The sequence below is a fragment of the Simochromis diagramma genome, unplaced genomic scaffold (genome assembly GCF_900408965.1).
Source record: "Simochromis diagramma unplaced genomic scaffold, fSimDia1.1 OVJJ01000176.1, whole genome shotgun sequence".
Classification (NCBI taxonomy): domain Eukaryota; kingdom Metazoa; phylum Chordata; class Actinopteri; order Cichliformes; family Cichlidae; genus Simochromis; species Simochromis diagramma.
In genome coordinates this window covers 2,803,073-2,817,603 of record NW_024386892.1, presented here as the reverse complement: position 1 = coordinate 2,817,603, position 14,531 = coordinate 2,803,073, and the positions used below count along the sequence as shown (strand labels likewise).

Genomic DNA, 14,531 nt, shown 5'->3' with positions numbered 1-14,531 from the left:
TCTCTTTCTAGTCCCTGTCAGGACTCTTGCTGCAGCATTTTGGATTAGCTGAAGGCTTTTCAGGGAGTTTTTAGGACTTCCTGATAATAATGAATTACAGTCGTCCAGCCTGGAAGTAATAAATGCATGAACTAGTTTTTCAGCGTCACTCTGAGACAGGATATTTCTAACTTTAGAGATGTTGCACAAATGGAAGAAAGCAGACTTACATATGTGTTTAATATGTGCGTTGAAGGACATGTCCTGGTCAAAAATGACTCCAAGGTTCCTCACAGCATTACTGGAGGCCAAGGTAATGCCATCCAGAGTAAGAATCTGCTTAGATACCATATTTCTAAGCTTTTCAGGGCCGAGTACAATAACCTCAGTTTGATCTGAATTAAGAAGCAGAAAGTTAGCAGCCATCCAGGTCTTTGTCTTTAAGACATTCCTGCAGTTTAACTCATTGGTGTGTGTTATCTGGCTTCATGGACAGATAGAGCTGGGTGTCATCAGCATAGCAGTGTAAATGTATGCTATGTCTTCTAATGATGCTGCCTAAGGGAAGCATGTATAATGTAAACAGAATTGGTCCTAGCACTGAACCCTGTGCAACTCCATAATTAACCTCAGTGTGTGAAGAGGACTCTCCATTTACATGCACAAACTGGAGTCTATTAGATAGATATGATACAAACCACTGCAGCACAGTACCTGTAATACCTACAGCATGTTCTAATCGCTCTAATAGGATATTATGGTCGACAGTATCGAACGCTGCACTGAGGTCTAGCAGGACAAGCACAGAGATGAGTCCACTGTCAGAGGCTATAAGAAGATCATTTATCATTTTACATTTTGAGAGAAGCCAATTGAGTCTAATAACAGATTAAATGCCATGTTGAGGCTGTCATTTTTAGCATCTACATGGATGTTAAAATCACCCACAATAATTATTTTATCTGAGCTCAGAACTAAATCAGATAAAAAGTCTGAGAAATCAGACAGAAACTCTGTAAGGCCCAGGTGGACGATAGATGATAACAAGTACGACTGGTTTCTGAGTTTTACAGCTGGGGTGGACGAGGCTAAGCATCAGGCTTTCAAATGAATTAAAAGTCTGTCTGGGTCTTTGGTTGATTACTAGGGTGGTGTGAAAACTTGCTGCCACACCGCCCCCTCGGCCTGTGCGTCGAGGTTTCTGGCAATTATGTGTCAGTGAATGGTAAAAATGTGTTATCTGCACAACCAGTGAGGTTTAGCTACTTCATGTTTTTGTCTCCATGTAGACGGGAGTACGAGCAAAGTCGGGGTCGGAGCAAACCTCGCAGCCGCAGTCCCGACCGGAGTCGGGCCAGGAGTCTTGGAAGGAGCAAGAGCCGTCCCCGTAGCCAGAGCCGCAGTCCGAAACGGAGCCGGGCCAAGAGCCGGGGCCGAAGCCGCAGTCCGGACCGGAGCAGGGCCAAGAGCAGGGCCAAGAGCCAGAGCCGCAGTCCAGACCGGAGCAGGGCCAAGAGTCGGGGCCGCAGCAAGAGTCGCCCCCGCAGCAGGTCTAAATCTAGGTCCAGATCCAGGTCTCGATCCAGAGGAAGGAGTCGAGGACGAAGCTACAGCAAAGGGACGAGCTATGCTCGCAGTAAGAGCCGTCAGAGGAGCCGCAGTCGCAGTGCAAGCAGCAGCTCAAGCAGCCGCAGCAGAAGTGATGCCACAGATTTGAATAAAGGGTTTAAGGAGCTAGAAATGGCTCGCCGCAGGAAGGAACTTGAGGAGCTGCTCACGTTACCAACAAAGTCCATCCTGAAGAAACGCAGCTCCGAGGACTCGCCATCCGTCAGGGTAAGTTTGCAGACAGTGTTTCAGTCGGTGTTTCGATACATGCTTCTGTTAGCCAAAAAGCAGAGATGACCACGGCGGAGTTCCTCAAAATGACCATCATAGTATTTCTGTTACAGAGCACGGACTCTCCTCAAACTCAGGATGGCTCCATGTCCCGACTGGCCGATCAGCTCCTGCAGGCCGTCAAAGGCGCTGACCCTCGCATGGTGGCATCCATGCTTGCGGAGCTGCGGTCTGATCCACAGATGGCTCGCCGTGCTGGCCTCGACGCTGAGATCAAAGAAATCCTCAGCCTGCTGGGGATGACAACGCCGGGGCCCAGGACTCAGGAGAAGGTGCTGGACGACATTGACGACGAGGAGAGATTCCTCTATGGCGATTTGGAGGAACCCAAACCACCGCCGGCGCCAGAGCCAGTCTTGACCCACAGTCTAGACTTGTATGGAGACGTAACTGAGGAGGCGCTGTATGGAGACTACCCACAGCAGAAACTGGTCTCTGCTCAGACACACGGATGTACCCTTCAGCCCCCTCACTCCACAGACAGTTATGTGAGCCGGCCCACCATCAGCCCCGACCACAACACCACGGCCCAGGTGTCGAACCCCGCTCACCCACCGGGGAACGAGCCCCTGGAGGAGAGCGAGCGCCAGGCACTAGAAGAGTACGAGAAGATCCAGGATCTGCTTAAAACCATCGGTCTGGACCTTGGAGTGGCCGAAATTACCAAGATGGCCGCCAGGACCAAAGAGCGTCTCCACGGGAAGAAACCCCCTACAAAGACGCCCACGCGGCGCAGACGGTACTCCTCCGACAGCTCTGATGGCAGCCGGCAGGGCCGTAGGTCACGAAGCCACAGTGGCAGCTCTAGCAGCAGGAGCCGGAGCCACGGACGCGGTGCCACTGGCGCCGGCTGGAGCAGCGACGAGGATGACCGCAGGAAGAGCTCAGCTCCACTCAAATCTCACCAAAACCGTGACATTAAAGAGGAGAAAGGCGAGTGGAGCAACACGGCAGCGCCGCCCTGTCAGACTCCAGAGCCAAGCTGCCACCCCCCTCATCCAGGTGTACCCATCCCCACCTACCCCCCTTCGCAGGTCCCCGCCATGATGCACCCCAGCTACCCCCCACCTGTGTACAGTCAGTATGGGAATTACTTGCCCTTCGTACCCCAGCAGTGGCCCCCCACATATCCACCCCCAAACATGAGGATGCCTCCTCCTACAGTTGCTGAGGAGTACCCCCCCACACTACCCTACAAACAGGATTATACCCCTGAGCCAGGGGGCAAAGGTCAGTCTCCTTTTAAAGAACTCTTATCACATTTAGTCTGAGCGTGACGATTATTTGCGGGATGTTTTCCTCACCGCTAACCAGGTGGCACTGCCCCTTCCTCTTGTGGATCCTTGCGTGTAGGTTGCTGTAGTGTTTGTCCTCTCACTTCTCCCCCTGCCACCTCTGCAAAACAGCATGTAGGAGACACGGCTGACTATTGAACAGTTACTGATTTGTCACAGAGACTCTGCATCCTCATTGGTCAACAAGTTGTGATTAAATGTTCATTATCCAATGATTGTCCCCTGCTTAAAAACAATGCATCTTTAAGAAGCTACTTCTGTTTTTATATACAGTTTGTTTGCTTCAGAGTACTTAGCCATTTTTATTAGCTGTGTTACTTAATAGGTTGAGAAGGCTGAAATGTGCACTACACAAATGTTTGCACGTAGAAACGAGTCATTCAGTCATAAACATTCAGGTAGTTTTAAAATGTGTTGTTACTATTTTTACCCGCCTCCATAATCAGTGTAACACATGGTTGGCCACAGTTGAATCCAGTGTACGGAACTGGCGAGCGCTGGAAGAATAAACTGGATTCATCGACCAGCGAGAGCAGGATGAGCAGCTGTGGGTCAGTCGGTGTAAATGAATGTGTCTGTCCATCCTCAGGTTTGGTGAAGAGCTCCACCCAACACGCAGAGAAGGGGAGCGCCAAAGCTGCGAGAGTGTCTGAGGAGCAGAACAACGAGAGCCAGAAACAGAAGGTCAGCCTCCATCGCTTCTTCCCACTTCTTTGCATTTACGTCAGAAGGAAGTTTATACCTCCACATCCTTTGGCTCCACCTGAAAAACTGAGATGTGGATCATTCCAAGAAGGAAAGATGTAGATTTGGGTGGAGCCTCTGACTCACTGATTCAGCTGATTGGATGTTCACACCTGTGACTGTGTTGGTTTGTTCAGGTTCTAGAAGAGAGAGAGAAGCTGAAGCAGGAGCGAGAGATCAGGATGAAGAAGAAGGAGTATCTGATGAAGGAGCTGGAGAGACTCAGGAAGCAGCAAGGTGTGTTACTGTGTTACAGGTGATTTATGCTCCGCCCACGCAGCAATCCCAGCCAGCATGTGGTGGGACGTCCTATAAAGCTGGTGTTGGTTTTAAGTTTATTAATGAAGTATAAAATCAGACACTTTTCTCAGCTGAAATGAGACTGGAGATCCTCAGGGATCACCTCTGGGACTTGTACAGCTGATCATTTCAGAAACCTGCCGCTGTAGAAAGTTTCATTTGGTGTTTGTTGTTTTAGGTGTGACATGAAAATATGGAACGCCTTCTGATCGATGGAACGTCACTGATGGCGCTTTGACATTTGCCCTGCAATGTTTTTCAGGCGAGCTGCTGAGGAAGAAGCGCCGGGAGAAGGATGGCCACAAGGACCCTCTGCTGCAGGAGATCAGCCACCTGCAGGAGGAGGTCATGGCCCAGATCTCCAACCTCCGCAAGGAGCACGAGGCTGCTGAGAAGAAACGCAGCGAGATCGAGAAAGTGGCACTCATCCTTGGCCTGAACCCGTCGGACCGACCCCGCAGGATCAGCAAACCGCCTGAGGTCCAGAAGGCTGAGCAGCAGACTCCACCACAGAAGAAGAAACGTGAGGCGGAAAGGAGCCCAGAAGGCCAGCCGGCGGCCAGCGGCCCCATGATGAAGGTACACTCACCTGCAGAGGAGGTAACAGGAAGTGATATCGGAGTTAGACAGCATAGCTAGGGTCAGTTATTGATCAGAGTTTACTCAGACGAGATGTGTCGAGAAGCACCGAGAACATGTTCCTTTATTCACTCAGTGAGGTTCACCTGCAGACCACTTTGTCCTCTAGAGCTGTTATTTTGAATTCAATGCTTTTATTTCGGAAGATTTTACTTTGTGCTTGTAGTTTTGTCTGCCTCATCATCACGTCGGCAGTGAAACTAGTTTCACTGAACATTTGTTGTTTTAATGGTTTTATATAAAAATGCTAATATAAGAAGTTTAAATGTTTCATGACAAGATTCTGCAATCTTGTCGCGTTAGACTGGAAATAGATAGCTCAGAGAAATGAAATGTTTTTAAAGCTTTGCTAACAAACAAGAAGTTTATCGGACATGTAAAGGATTGTATAATCGCTGGGTGGAGCTAAAGCCTCACTACTGTCTCATGTAAATTAGGTTAATCCATTCATCATCATAGAAATGTCTTTGTACTTTTACTACCGTTTGTTTTCGTTACATTGAGAGTGAGAGCGCGTTTTAATGCAGCTGTAGTAACAATAAGACTGTTTGAAAACATTTCTTTGTGGTCGAGTGATGTAGTTTAGAGCACCAGTTCAGCTCAGCAAGCTGTGAAACATAGAAACAGGAAGTCAAAAAAGTATTTCTAGAAAATAAAATATTATTTGAATTCCATAAAGGATTAGCATATGGGCTCAAATTGTGGTCATAAATATTTTGTGCTTGTAAATCAGGATTTGTATGTGCGTAAAAAAGATTTGTGTGTGGACTTAGCCAAAAAATACATGTGAAACTCTACACTCAAGTTTCAAGTTACAAGTACGAATTTTGACCCTATTTTTCTTCCTTTCAGCTGATTGGTCAATGTCATGTCAATCACAAATTTATCTATCCAATCAGAGAGCAGATGGGTTTGGCTGTCGGAGGGGGCTTTTTTGAACTGCAGGTCCTGAAAGGGTAATACAGTTTGAAGCTGGAGGATCTCTATATATATATATATATATATATATATATATATATATATATATATATATATAAATATCCGATAGCAGCTAGGTCCCCTAACTTTCAGCAGCTGTTGAAAGGAAAAAGTTGTGCTATATCAGTGGTTAGAAATACATTATTACTTCAGGATTAGTTTAACACAAAGTCAGAGCTGACCCGGGACCATGGCTGTGAGTCACAGTGCGCAGCATAAAGGTCCTCTCATCGGACGCAGCATGTGCTGCTAATGTTAACTAAAAACCAAGGATCCAGAATCTGTTGCTGGCTCTACCTGTACTAGATGCACCTGCTCCTTGTCGTTTCTGTCTCTGACTTTGTCCTCTACAAGAGTTTCTGGTTTTTTTTTATCTTCAAATGTTCAACAAAAACATGTATTGCTAATTCATAATGAAGAAAGCTTTGTAACTATCCCCACTAGTGAAGACTGTCATTTCCACAAACCCAAGCCCATCTGTTCTCTGATTGGATTGTTAAATTTGTGATTGACATGACATTGGCCAGTGAGATGAAAGGAAGAAAAATAGGGTCAAAATTCGTACTTGTAACTTGAAACTTGAGTGTAGAGTTTCACATGTATTTTTTGGCTAAGTCCACACATAAATCTTTTTTACGCACATACAAATCCTGATTTACAAGCACAAAATATTTATGACCACAATTTGAGCCCATATTAGCAAGCTAACGTACCTCTGCAAACGTGTTCACAGACAGTTTAGGAGGATTCACGTGTGCTTGTGTCCGGCTTTAATGCGCTCTACTCTCATTCTGTGTGTTTGTTGTGACATCACATGTTGTCAGACTGGACTGTCATGACCGCCAACATTTATACCTGTGCATGGCGAAGCTCCACCAGTTTGGAGTAGTTGGAGGTGGAGTTTCTCTCTTTGAGGTGATTCAATTCAGTTTTATTTACACAGCGCCAAATTACAACAGTCACCTCAAAGCGCTTTATACTGTAAGGTAGACCCTACGATAACACATACAGAGAAAACCCAACAGTCCTGTGACTGCCTACGAGTGAGCGCTTTGGCAACAGTGGGAAGGCCGCACTGAGTCGTAGTTGTTGCCGACTGTGATGATAAATGTTTCGTGTTTCTAGGACGGTCACAGCGTACATTTCAGAAGCGTTTGCATTTATGACAGTGCAGCTTGCCTCATCAGTGATTGGTTGTTGAAGTTGTGACAGCCCCGTGAGCCAGGTTATACAAATCGATGATGATCAGTAACTGCTCGCTGATCATTTGGTGCACTTACGCAGCACTGTTGGTTTGAAGAGCGCCCCATCCTCGTCCAGATACATCCAACGTCAGGGAAAAAAGCAGCACATACGTGTGAATCTGCACATGGTCTCAGCTCATTAATGTGCCGAAAGTCCTCCATCAGCACCCCAACAGAACGTGGCGGTGTCCTGGGCTGCTGATGGGTTAAACAGACATTTGAATGTTTCCTGTGAGTGATTATGTGTTTCCTTGAAACCCTCCTCGAGTAGTTAAACGTCAGTTTATTCTAATCAGTTTATTAAAACACGTGGGTCGGGTGCTAGGTAGTGAGAGAAATCAACATGAATCAGCTCCTGGCTCACGTTTACAGCTGCTGCTCGGCTGGTTTGGCCGTCACACGCTGGGTTTCAGCATCAGGAAGGTGTGACGCTACCAAGGCGTGGATACTGGACGAGTCAGATCCAGATTATTGATTGCGTTAATGAGCGACTAGTCATGAAAACAACGCTGCTGAGTGGAGGGTTATAGACTAAATTTAGACTGTTGAGTTTCATTGTGACCGCTGCAAGTTTGTGCTCAAGTTGAAATTTTGCGTAAGAAGTTACTGCCGCTATAAAAACCGTCTGAGGGATACACGTTGACATCTTCAATGCAGAGTCACACAAGGTAAGAAACTCTTTAAAAGGAGCTCCTGTTTTTGCTCTGAATGCAGGCTGTCGGTCTTCTCCCCGCCATCTTGACTCTCCATAATTTTTCTTTCTTTGTTCTTGTTTAGCAGACTTCCGTGACTCTGTCGCCTTCGAAGGCGTCCCCGCACACGCCGCCCGACGCCACTGCAGCTCCAGCCCCGCCCCCTGAGCCCTTTGAATACTATGACGCTGGAAACCACTGGTGCAAAAACTGTAACGCTACGTGTGGTTCCATGTTTGATTTTTTCACACACTTGCACAGCAAAACGCACCTAAAGGTTGGTTTTCACTTTAAAGCATCATCGCCCACATTGTCTGAAATTCTCCCTCTTTGATATTCAGTTGATATTCATACCTCGGCAGGCTCCTCGTGTTTGCTCTGTTACATTTCATGTTCTTCTCCGTCCCTCAGACTCTGGACCCGTATGACCGACCCTGGGCTTCCACTCCGAGCAAAATCAAAAAGAACCAGCTGCCAGACGAGAAGCTGACTAAACCCGCTAAAGGTACTTGTGCTGCACCTTCAGAGGATCCTGCAGACGTATCACAGTCTGTTTTTTGAACCACTGAATTTTGTTAGCCATATTTTGGTTCCAGGTGGAGCTCAGTGTGGATCTCTGCTGCCATTTCTGTCTCTTAATGAAAACCGTGATAATGAAGTGATTCGCATCGAAGCATAGGGGAGACTCCTGTCCGCACCTCCAGTGCTGATTCGTTTCCTTTTCATGCCTCACATGGCTCTGAAAGCTGCTGAAAATGCAACAACAGTTGGTAAAGTGCGCTAAGTTCTTGGTGCAGGTGTGTCCGTATCACCCCAAAAACAGCTTGACTGCATCTCCTGCAGGCACCCGGTTATTGCTGAGGAGCTGCAGCATTTTTCCATCTTTCACTGGTCTTAAAAAAACCACTCAACTCTTTACCATCTGTTTTCCAAAAAAGTCAGCACCCCGTCTCTTTAACCTTCTCCTTTTTTGACAGGTACTGGAAATGGACACTTCTATAAGGTAAACATGATTGGTAGCTCATTTATCCTCCGTTTGAGGGTTGAAAATGTCGTGTGTGTCGCGCTACAGGTTCGGAGTTCCTGGTACCCGTCAGAGGATTCTTCTGCCTGCTGTGCAGAGAGTTTTATGGCGACGGCATCTGTGCAGAAGAGCATGTCACCACGCACGCTCACAACGAGAAGTATAAGGTTTGGAACTCAATGACTTAAGCATTGCCAAACATACAGAGATCTGCGCCACCTAAACCTTTAAAGGTGGTCAGGTCTGCCTTTCCTTTTCTTGATATAGATAAAGGATAGATATAAATAAAGCAACACTTCACACATCGGATCTCAGAGGATCCCTCCCCATCCTGGAAATCTGGACAGCCACATGGTTTAATGGAAGAGAAAATTATGAACCTTTACAGACGAATGAATTCAAAGACGTCAACAGTCACAACGAAAAGGCTCGTTCATTATGCTGAAATTTCATTGCAGCACCTAAAAATGCTCCTCAGTTCTCATCCTGTACAAAGGAGCAGACATCAGTTCTGCTGTTGGGCTGAGGGGCATCTATGTCCAGCTTAGAGTAACTGCCTGTCACCTGGAATTTTCCCCATGCTCTAAAAAGTGTTGCTTTGAATTATTTGAGCAGTGTGTTTCTGGGGTTTGATCAATTCTGATGTGTAGATTGTAAGATTACATGTTTATATGTCAAGTGACCAAAGTGGAATTCAATATATATTCTTGACTCTTCCTCACCAGAAACAAATGTATGAGAACCCACTGTACGAGCAGAGGCGGAACCTGGACCGCCAGGCGGGACTGGCCTTAGAGGCAAGTGGAAAGAAACGCAAACATGATGACGATGAGAAAGGCAGCAAAGAGGAAAAGTCCAAACACAAAAAAGAGAAAAAGGAAAAGGAGAAAAAGAAAGAAGAGAATGCTTCAAAGGAGGACAAGTCCAAAATTAAAAAGGAGGAAGACGAGGATAAGCTGAAGCCAAGCAAAAAGGAAGATTTTAAGAATGCCAAGAGCCCTGAAAAGGAGTGGCCTTATTACAGCAAGAAAAATAATGATGAAAAGTACAACTACAGCAAGAAGGATGACAAGTACCATTACAGCCGAGAGGAAGACGAGAGGGACAGCCGGCACAGATACAGCAGGGATGAGGAATATCGGTACCATTACCGCACCGATGCTAATGACCGTCCCAAATATGGTTCAAAAGATGATGGGGACAAATTTAAAGGTGGCAAATATTCAGATGCCAGATCCAAATATGAGAAAGAGCGAGACGAATGCAAACCTAAACCTGAGAGGGAAGGTTTTAAAACGTTTGAGCCAGAGAAGCCGGCAGTCAGCAACCCCGAACCACTACCAAAACCCTACGAACCGCCCAAAATTCTTTGTGGCCCCAGTCCGGCCATGAGGGCTAAGCTCCGCAAGCAGAGCCTGGAGGCCGGCAAACCAACTACAGCAGCAACAACCACATTCGGAAAGTTCATTTGGAAGAAGAAGGAGAACGTGCTTGCAAAGGAGGCGGAGAAAGTTGCTGCAGAATTCATCAAAGAGGATGAAGCCGCTGCCAAGTCCCCTTCGGTGGAAGACTCTTTTGCAAAGTCAGTAGCTGTTGCCAAAGAGATCGCAGAGAAGCTGGGAAACAAACCAAGCGTATCTGCTCCCTGGATGTCCAACCGGGGACGGATCCGACCCAACCTCCCTACACCTGCTCTAGGTCTGAGGAAGCCAACCATGATGGGCAGACCTGCATCTCTGAATACCTTTCTGTCCATTAAACCCCAAAACCCTACTTTAGTAGAGTCTCTTCCAACAGAGGGCGCAGTACTCCCGCCTCCTCCCGTGAGTTCCGGAAATGGTCTGCTTCAGACTAAAATGGTCCCATACGTTGATAAACTTGGGCCATTTGAGGCAGTCCTTCCCCTGTTTCAGATTAGACCTCCACCCGTGGTGCCTGTACCATCTGAAGTTAAATCTACTCCACCAGTTTTTGAACCTGCCCGAGTCCAGCCAAATCCTGCCCCTGCAGGTCTCACAACTCCTACACCTTCTAAATTTAATACTACTCCACCAGTTTTTGAACCTGCCCGAGTCCAGCCAAATCCTGCCCCTGCAGGTCTCACAACTCCTACACCTTCTAAATTTAATATTACTCCACCAGTTTTTGAACCTGCCCGAGTCCAGCCAAATCCTGCCCCTGCAGGTCTCACAACTCCTACACCTTCTAAATTTAACCCTGCTCCACCAGTTTTTGAACCTGCCTCAATCCAGTCAAAGACTGCCCCTGCAGGTGTCACAACTCCTACACCTTCTAAAGTTAACCCTGCTCCACCTGTTTCTAAACCTGTCCCAGTCGACTTAAAGTCGGTCCCAGTACAGGCAAAACCTTTAACTTCTTTAGCTACCACAGCTACTCCAGCACAACCAGCCATGATAAAGATTGTGTCTGACGTGGCAGCTCCTGGTGTCCCAGAGGGTGAGCAGACTCGTACGGTGTTTGTCAAACCGCCACCTTTCATGAATAAGTGTGATGGAGCTCAGAAATCGGACAAATTTAGGAGCAACCTGGCTGCAGCCAGAGCCCAAGATTTATTTGGCATCTTCTACAGCAGCATCAGCCAAACGGGCCCCTCCTCCTTCAGCAAACCAGCATCAGATACTAGAGCTGAAGGCAGTAGTGGCAGTAAAAGTCCATTTCCAGTTCCAAAAGCCCTAACACCCCAACCACAGTCCAAACCACACCCAGAATTACAGCCCCAACCTGAGTCTCAGCCACAGTCCCAACCACAGCCCAAACTGCACCCTGAACCTGGGTCCCAGCCACAGTCCAAACCACAGACACAGCAACACCTTGAACTCCAGCCTGAACCACAGCCCAAGGCACAAGGTCTTACTCAGTTCCCGCTTCCAAATGAACTCCAAAGATCTCCACAACGAAATCCAAATGAGCAGCCACAAAACCCACTGACCCCGACAAACTCAGGCATTCAAATTATGTCTGTCTGGTCTCTGCAGTCTGCCAAAGACTCCGCATCTGAGTTGGCTCTACCTAATGAAAGAAACACGCAAATGGCTCAACCAAGAGTGTCTCCCCCGCTTCAGTGTGAGGTTCAGAGTGCACCTGAAGACCAGTCCGTGACAGCCAAATTGGATCCCCAAATCTTCCCAGAGAGTCAGTCTTCCAGACTGGAGTCCCAGCTCAAACAATGTCCTGAAAGTCAAATAGAGCCCCAACAGTCAGAATTAAGCAAGGTCAACGAATTCCATCCAGAGACTCATTCTGACACAGAACCTGAACCCAAACCAAAAACGGGTCCTAAAACCAGGGGTAAGAAAACCCCGCCTGCTCCTCGGCCAACCCGGCAAACCCGATCCCAAACAAGATACCAAACCCGACAGCAGCTGAACCAGAACCAGCCTGAACCAGAACCCGAGTCAGCTTCAGGTGACACTGATGCTGCAACTACAGACCCAAAGAACTTGGACATGGTAGATCCTGGCTCTGTGTCGCAGCCAGAGGCTGAGGCGTCCAGTGAGGCGAACCCTCAGATTATGAAGATAACTGCAGAAACACTGGGCTTGCCCTCTGACATGACCTCACTGGACTTTGAATATGATTTTAACTTTGAGTAGGAGGCGACTGGGCTTTGTGACATGGGGGCGGGGTTTATTCTAACCGCTCGGCTATCCAGAAAGGCTGAAGCCACAATGTGTCACATAGTGGAGGGCATGTGAAAGTGACGAGATAGACACTCTTGCTGAGAGACTTCACCTGTCTAAAGGACCAGATTTATTTAGAGTTTAATTGAATTCCTTTGTTCACTGTTTTCTCCAGAATTTGTTTTTAGGTCTGATTGATCTCATAGAAACGTGTCCAGGACATTTGTCCTCACCCAGCAGTCTCCTAGTTTTGCAGCTTTTGCTTACACTTCATAGGTTTCCAATAGACTAAAAGAAGAATTTAAATACTCAAATAAACCTGTAAACTGCTTGATTTATGCCATTTCTGTTTAAATAACACAATAAACCTCCTCTCTTTGATCATATTTGGCAGCTGGGACCGCTGGTGTGTTGCGTTTTGGAGTTGCATTTAATGAATAATGATTCCACCTAACAGGACTAGTGAGCTCATGTAGATGGCTGCCATCCGATCTACTGAACGAGAAACCTTATAAAATCAGAGCGCTCACCCGGTCTGGTTGTGATTTGTTAGTTTTTAGTTACCGTGTACCTGTTGCTACCTGGCTCTAAATAATAAAAACACAATTGCAGACTTTCAGCCTGACCCAGTCTTTGAAATACATAAACCAGGCTCAGTCAAGCACAGTCTTTTATTGTAATGACACAACTTGTCCTTTGAGGCAGCAGAGTGTCTGTCTGAGGTGCTCTCTGTTGAAAGTGGAGATGCAGCTGACAATGATGAATATTTGGATGAGTCTGCTAAGACTCCTGTGAATTTCCGTACTCTGAGGTGAACCTGGAACACTTTGTAATCCTTGAACCCTTTCACAGTTCATCTGGACCGACTGTTTGGTTTCACCTCATTTCTGCTTCTTGTCACAGGAAATGTTGGCCTAGAACCTTTCGGGAAATAAAAGATTCCTGAAGTCAAAAAAAGCCCAACAAAGTTCAGACAGTTCATCCCAGGGACATTTCTTAAATTTTCAAGCCATCGGTGTATTTATTTTATTTTTTTTATAGGCGACCTTTCTGTTGTTGATCTCAGACTTGCTGGATGTCTTCCCCTGTGTAAAGGGTCTGAACTGAATCATCTGTCTCAGAATAGATAAATCTGTGGCTGGGAAATGCTAGAAAAGAACCTGAGACCTGGACCTCAAAGTTCCTGAACCTACAGAGAATATGGCATCTCAGAACACGAGGTGAGGCTTAATTTAGCAACCAGATCGTCAAAAGTTTCTTAGTGTCTGGGAAATATGTCAATGTGAAGGTGAAGATCTGAGTCATGGTCCTTTCACTGGTTCTCAGTGTTTGATCCAGCTAACCCAGATTAACTCACTGTAATGTACTAAATTTGTGGTTAACCTGTTTAAGAACTTGCAGATGAGAGGCTGTAATCCCATTTAGGGTCTCAAACAAATGGTTGTAAAGCAGAGCGTAAATTACTAAAAGGAAATGTTGTTCCCTCATCACCTGTTGAACGGCCTCTTACAGATGAAACTGATGGTTGGAAGACTGCTCCTTCAAAGAGCACAGTGTAGTTTTGGGCGGTTCACGGTTAAGGCCTCGTTTCATCCTGTTTCGACCTCGGAAAGCTTGTTCTGATGCTCCTGAATGAAACAGTTACTGGAACTGCATCGGATGTTCTTCGTTCATCGTGTCTGAAACTGCTCGTTCTGTAATGTGTTAAAGTTTTAATAAAAGGAGAAACTCCAGCATGTCTCTGTGGGCTCATTACAAGGGAAAGAAACTTTATTCAATCAAAATCGGGACAAAATCGGAACACACGGGGGACGCTTGGCTCAGGTTTAAGTACTTCTACAGATAAAAGGCAAAAATCTGATTTATTATTAAAATATTAAGTTATATATTATTAATAAAGTTCTGAGAGCCTAATGTTTGGATGATTGTAGAGTATAAAGCAGAAGGAAATTCTGACCCAGATTAGTTTGAGATATTCTCTCTTATTTACTTTGTATTTGAAGGTTTGATGAATAATCTGCAGTGATTAAGAAACCTTCCAGAGATTCTTGCAGCCAGAGTTGGGTCGACTCTAGAAGTGTCAAATCTGAGAACCG

At 46.3% G+C, this 14,531-nt stretch overlaps 1 protein-coding gene across 4 annotated transcripts; it reads left to right on the top strand.

Moving 5' to 3' along the window:
- Positions 1 to 1,107: 1,107 nt before the first annotated feature.
- Positions 1,108 to 14,168, top strand: znf318 (zinc finger protein 318). Of its 4 annotated transcripts, none has more exons than XR_005696115.1 (10): positions 1,108 to 1,815; positions 1,932 to 3,108; positions 3,763 to 3,857; positions 4,055 to 4,154; positions 4,480 to 4,796; positions 7,856 to 8,047; positions 8,182 to 8,275; positions 8,843 to 8,961; positions 9,520 to 13,655; positions 13,948 to 14,168. XR_005696115.1 is itself a non-coding variant. In XM_040033736.1 (10 exons), exons 1-10 carry the CDS (start codon positions 1,249 to 1,251, stop codon positions 12,406 to 12,408), a joined length of 5,463 nt encoding a protein of 1,820 aa, XP_039889670.1. In that variant the 5' UTR covers positions 1,108 to 1,248; the 3' UTR covers positions 12,409 to 14,168. The 4 variants fall into 4 exon arrangements, 3 of the variants coding, with proteins under 3 accessions (XP_039889670.1, XP_039889669.1, XP_039889668.1); XM_040033736.1 differs by having other exon boundaries at positions 9,520 to 10,789; positions 10,877 to 14,168; XM_040033735.1 differs by having other exon boundaries at positions 7,859 to 8,047; positions 9,520 to 14,168.
- The last annotated feature ends 363 nt before the right edge of the window (positions 14,169 to 14,531 follow it).

Coding starts and splice junctions, on each gene's coding strand:
- znf318 (XM_040033734.1), top strand. CDS start 1,249: ATGTTTTTGTCTCCATGTAGACGGGAGTACGAGCAAAGTCGGGGTCGG. Junction 8,048..8,181: donor ACAGCAAAACGCACCTAAAG/GTTGGTTTTCAC, acceptor TCCGTCCCTCAG/ACTCTGGACCCGTATGACCG. Junction 8,962..9,519: donor CTCACAACGAGAAGTATAAG/GTTTGGAACTCA, acceptor CTTCCTCACCAG/AAACAAATGTATGAGAACCC.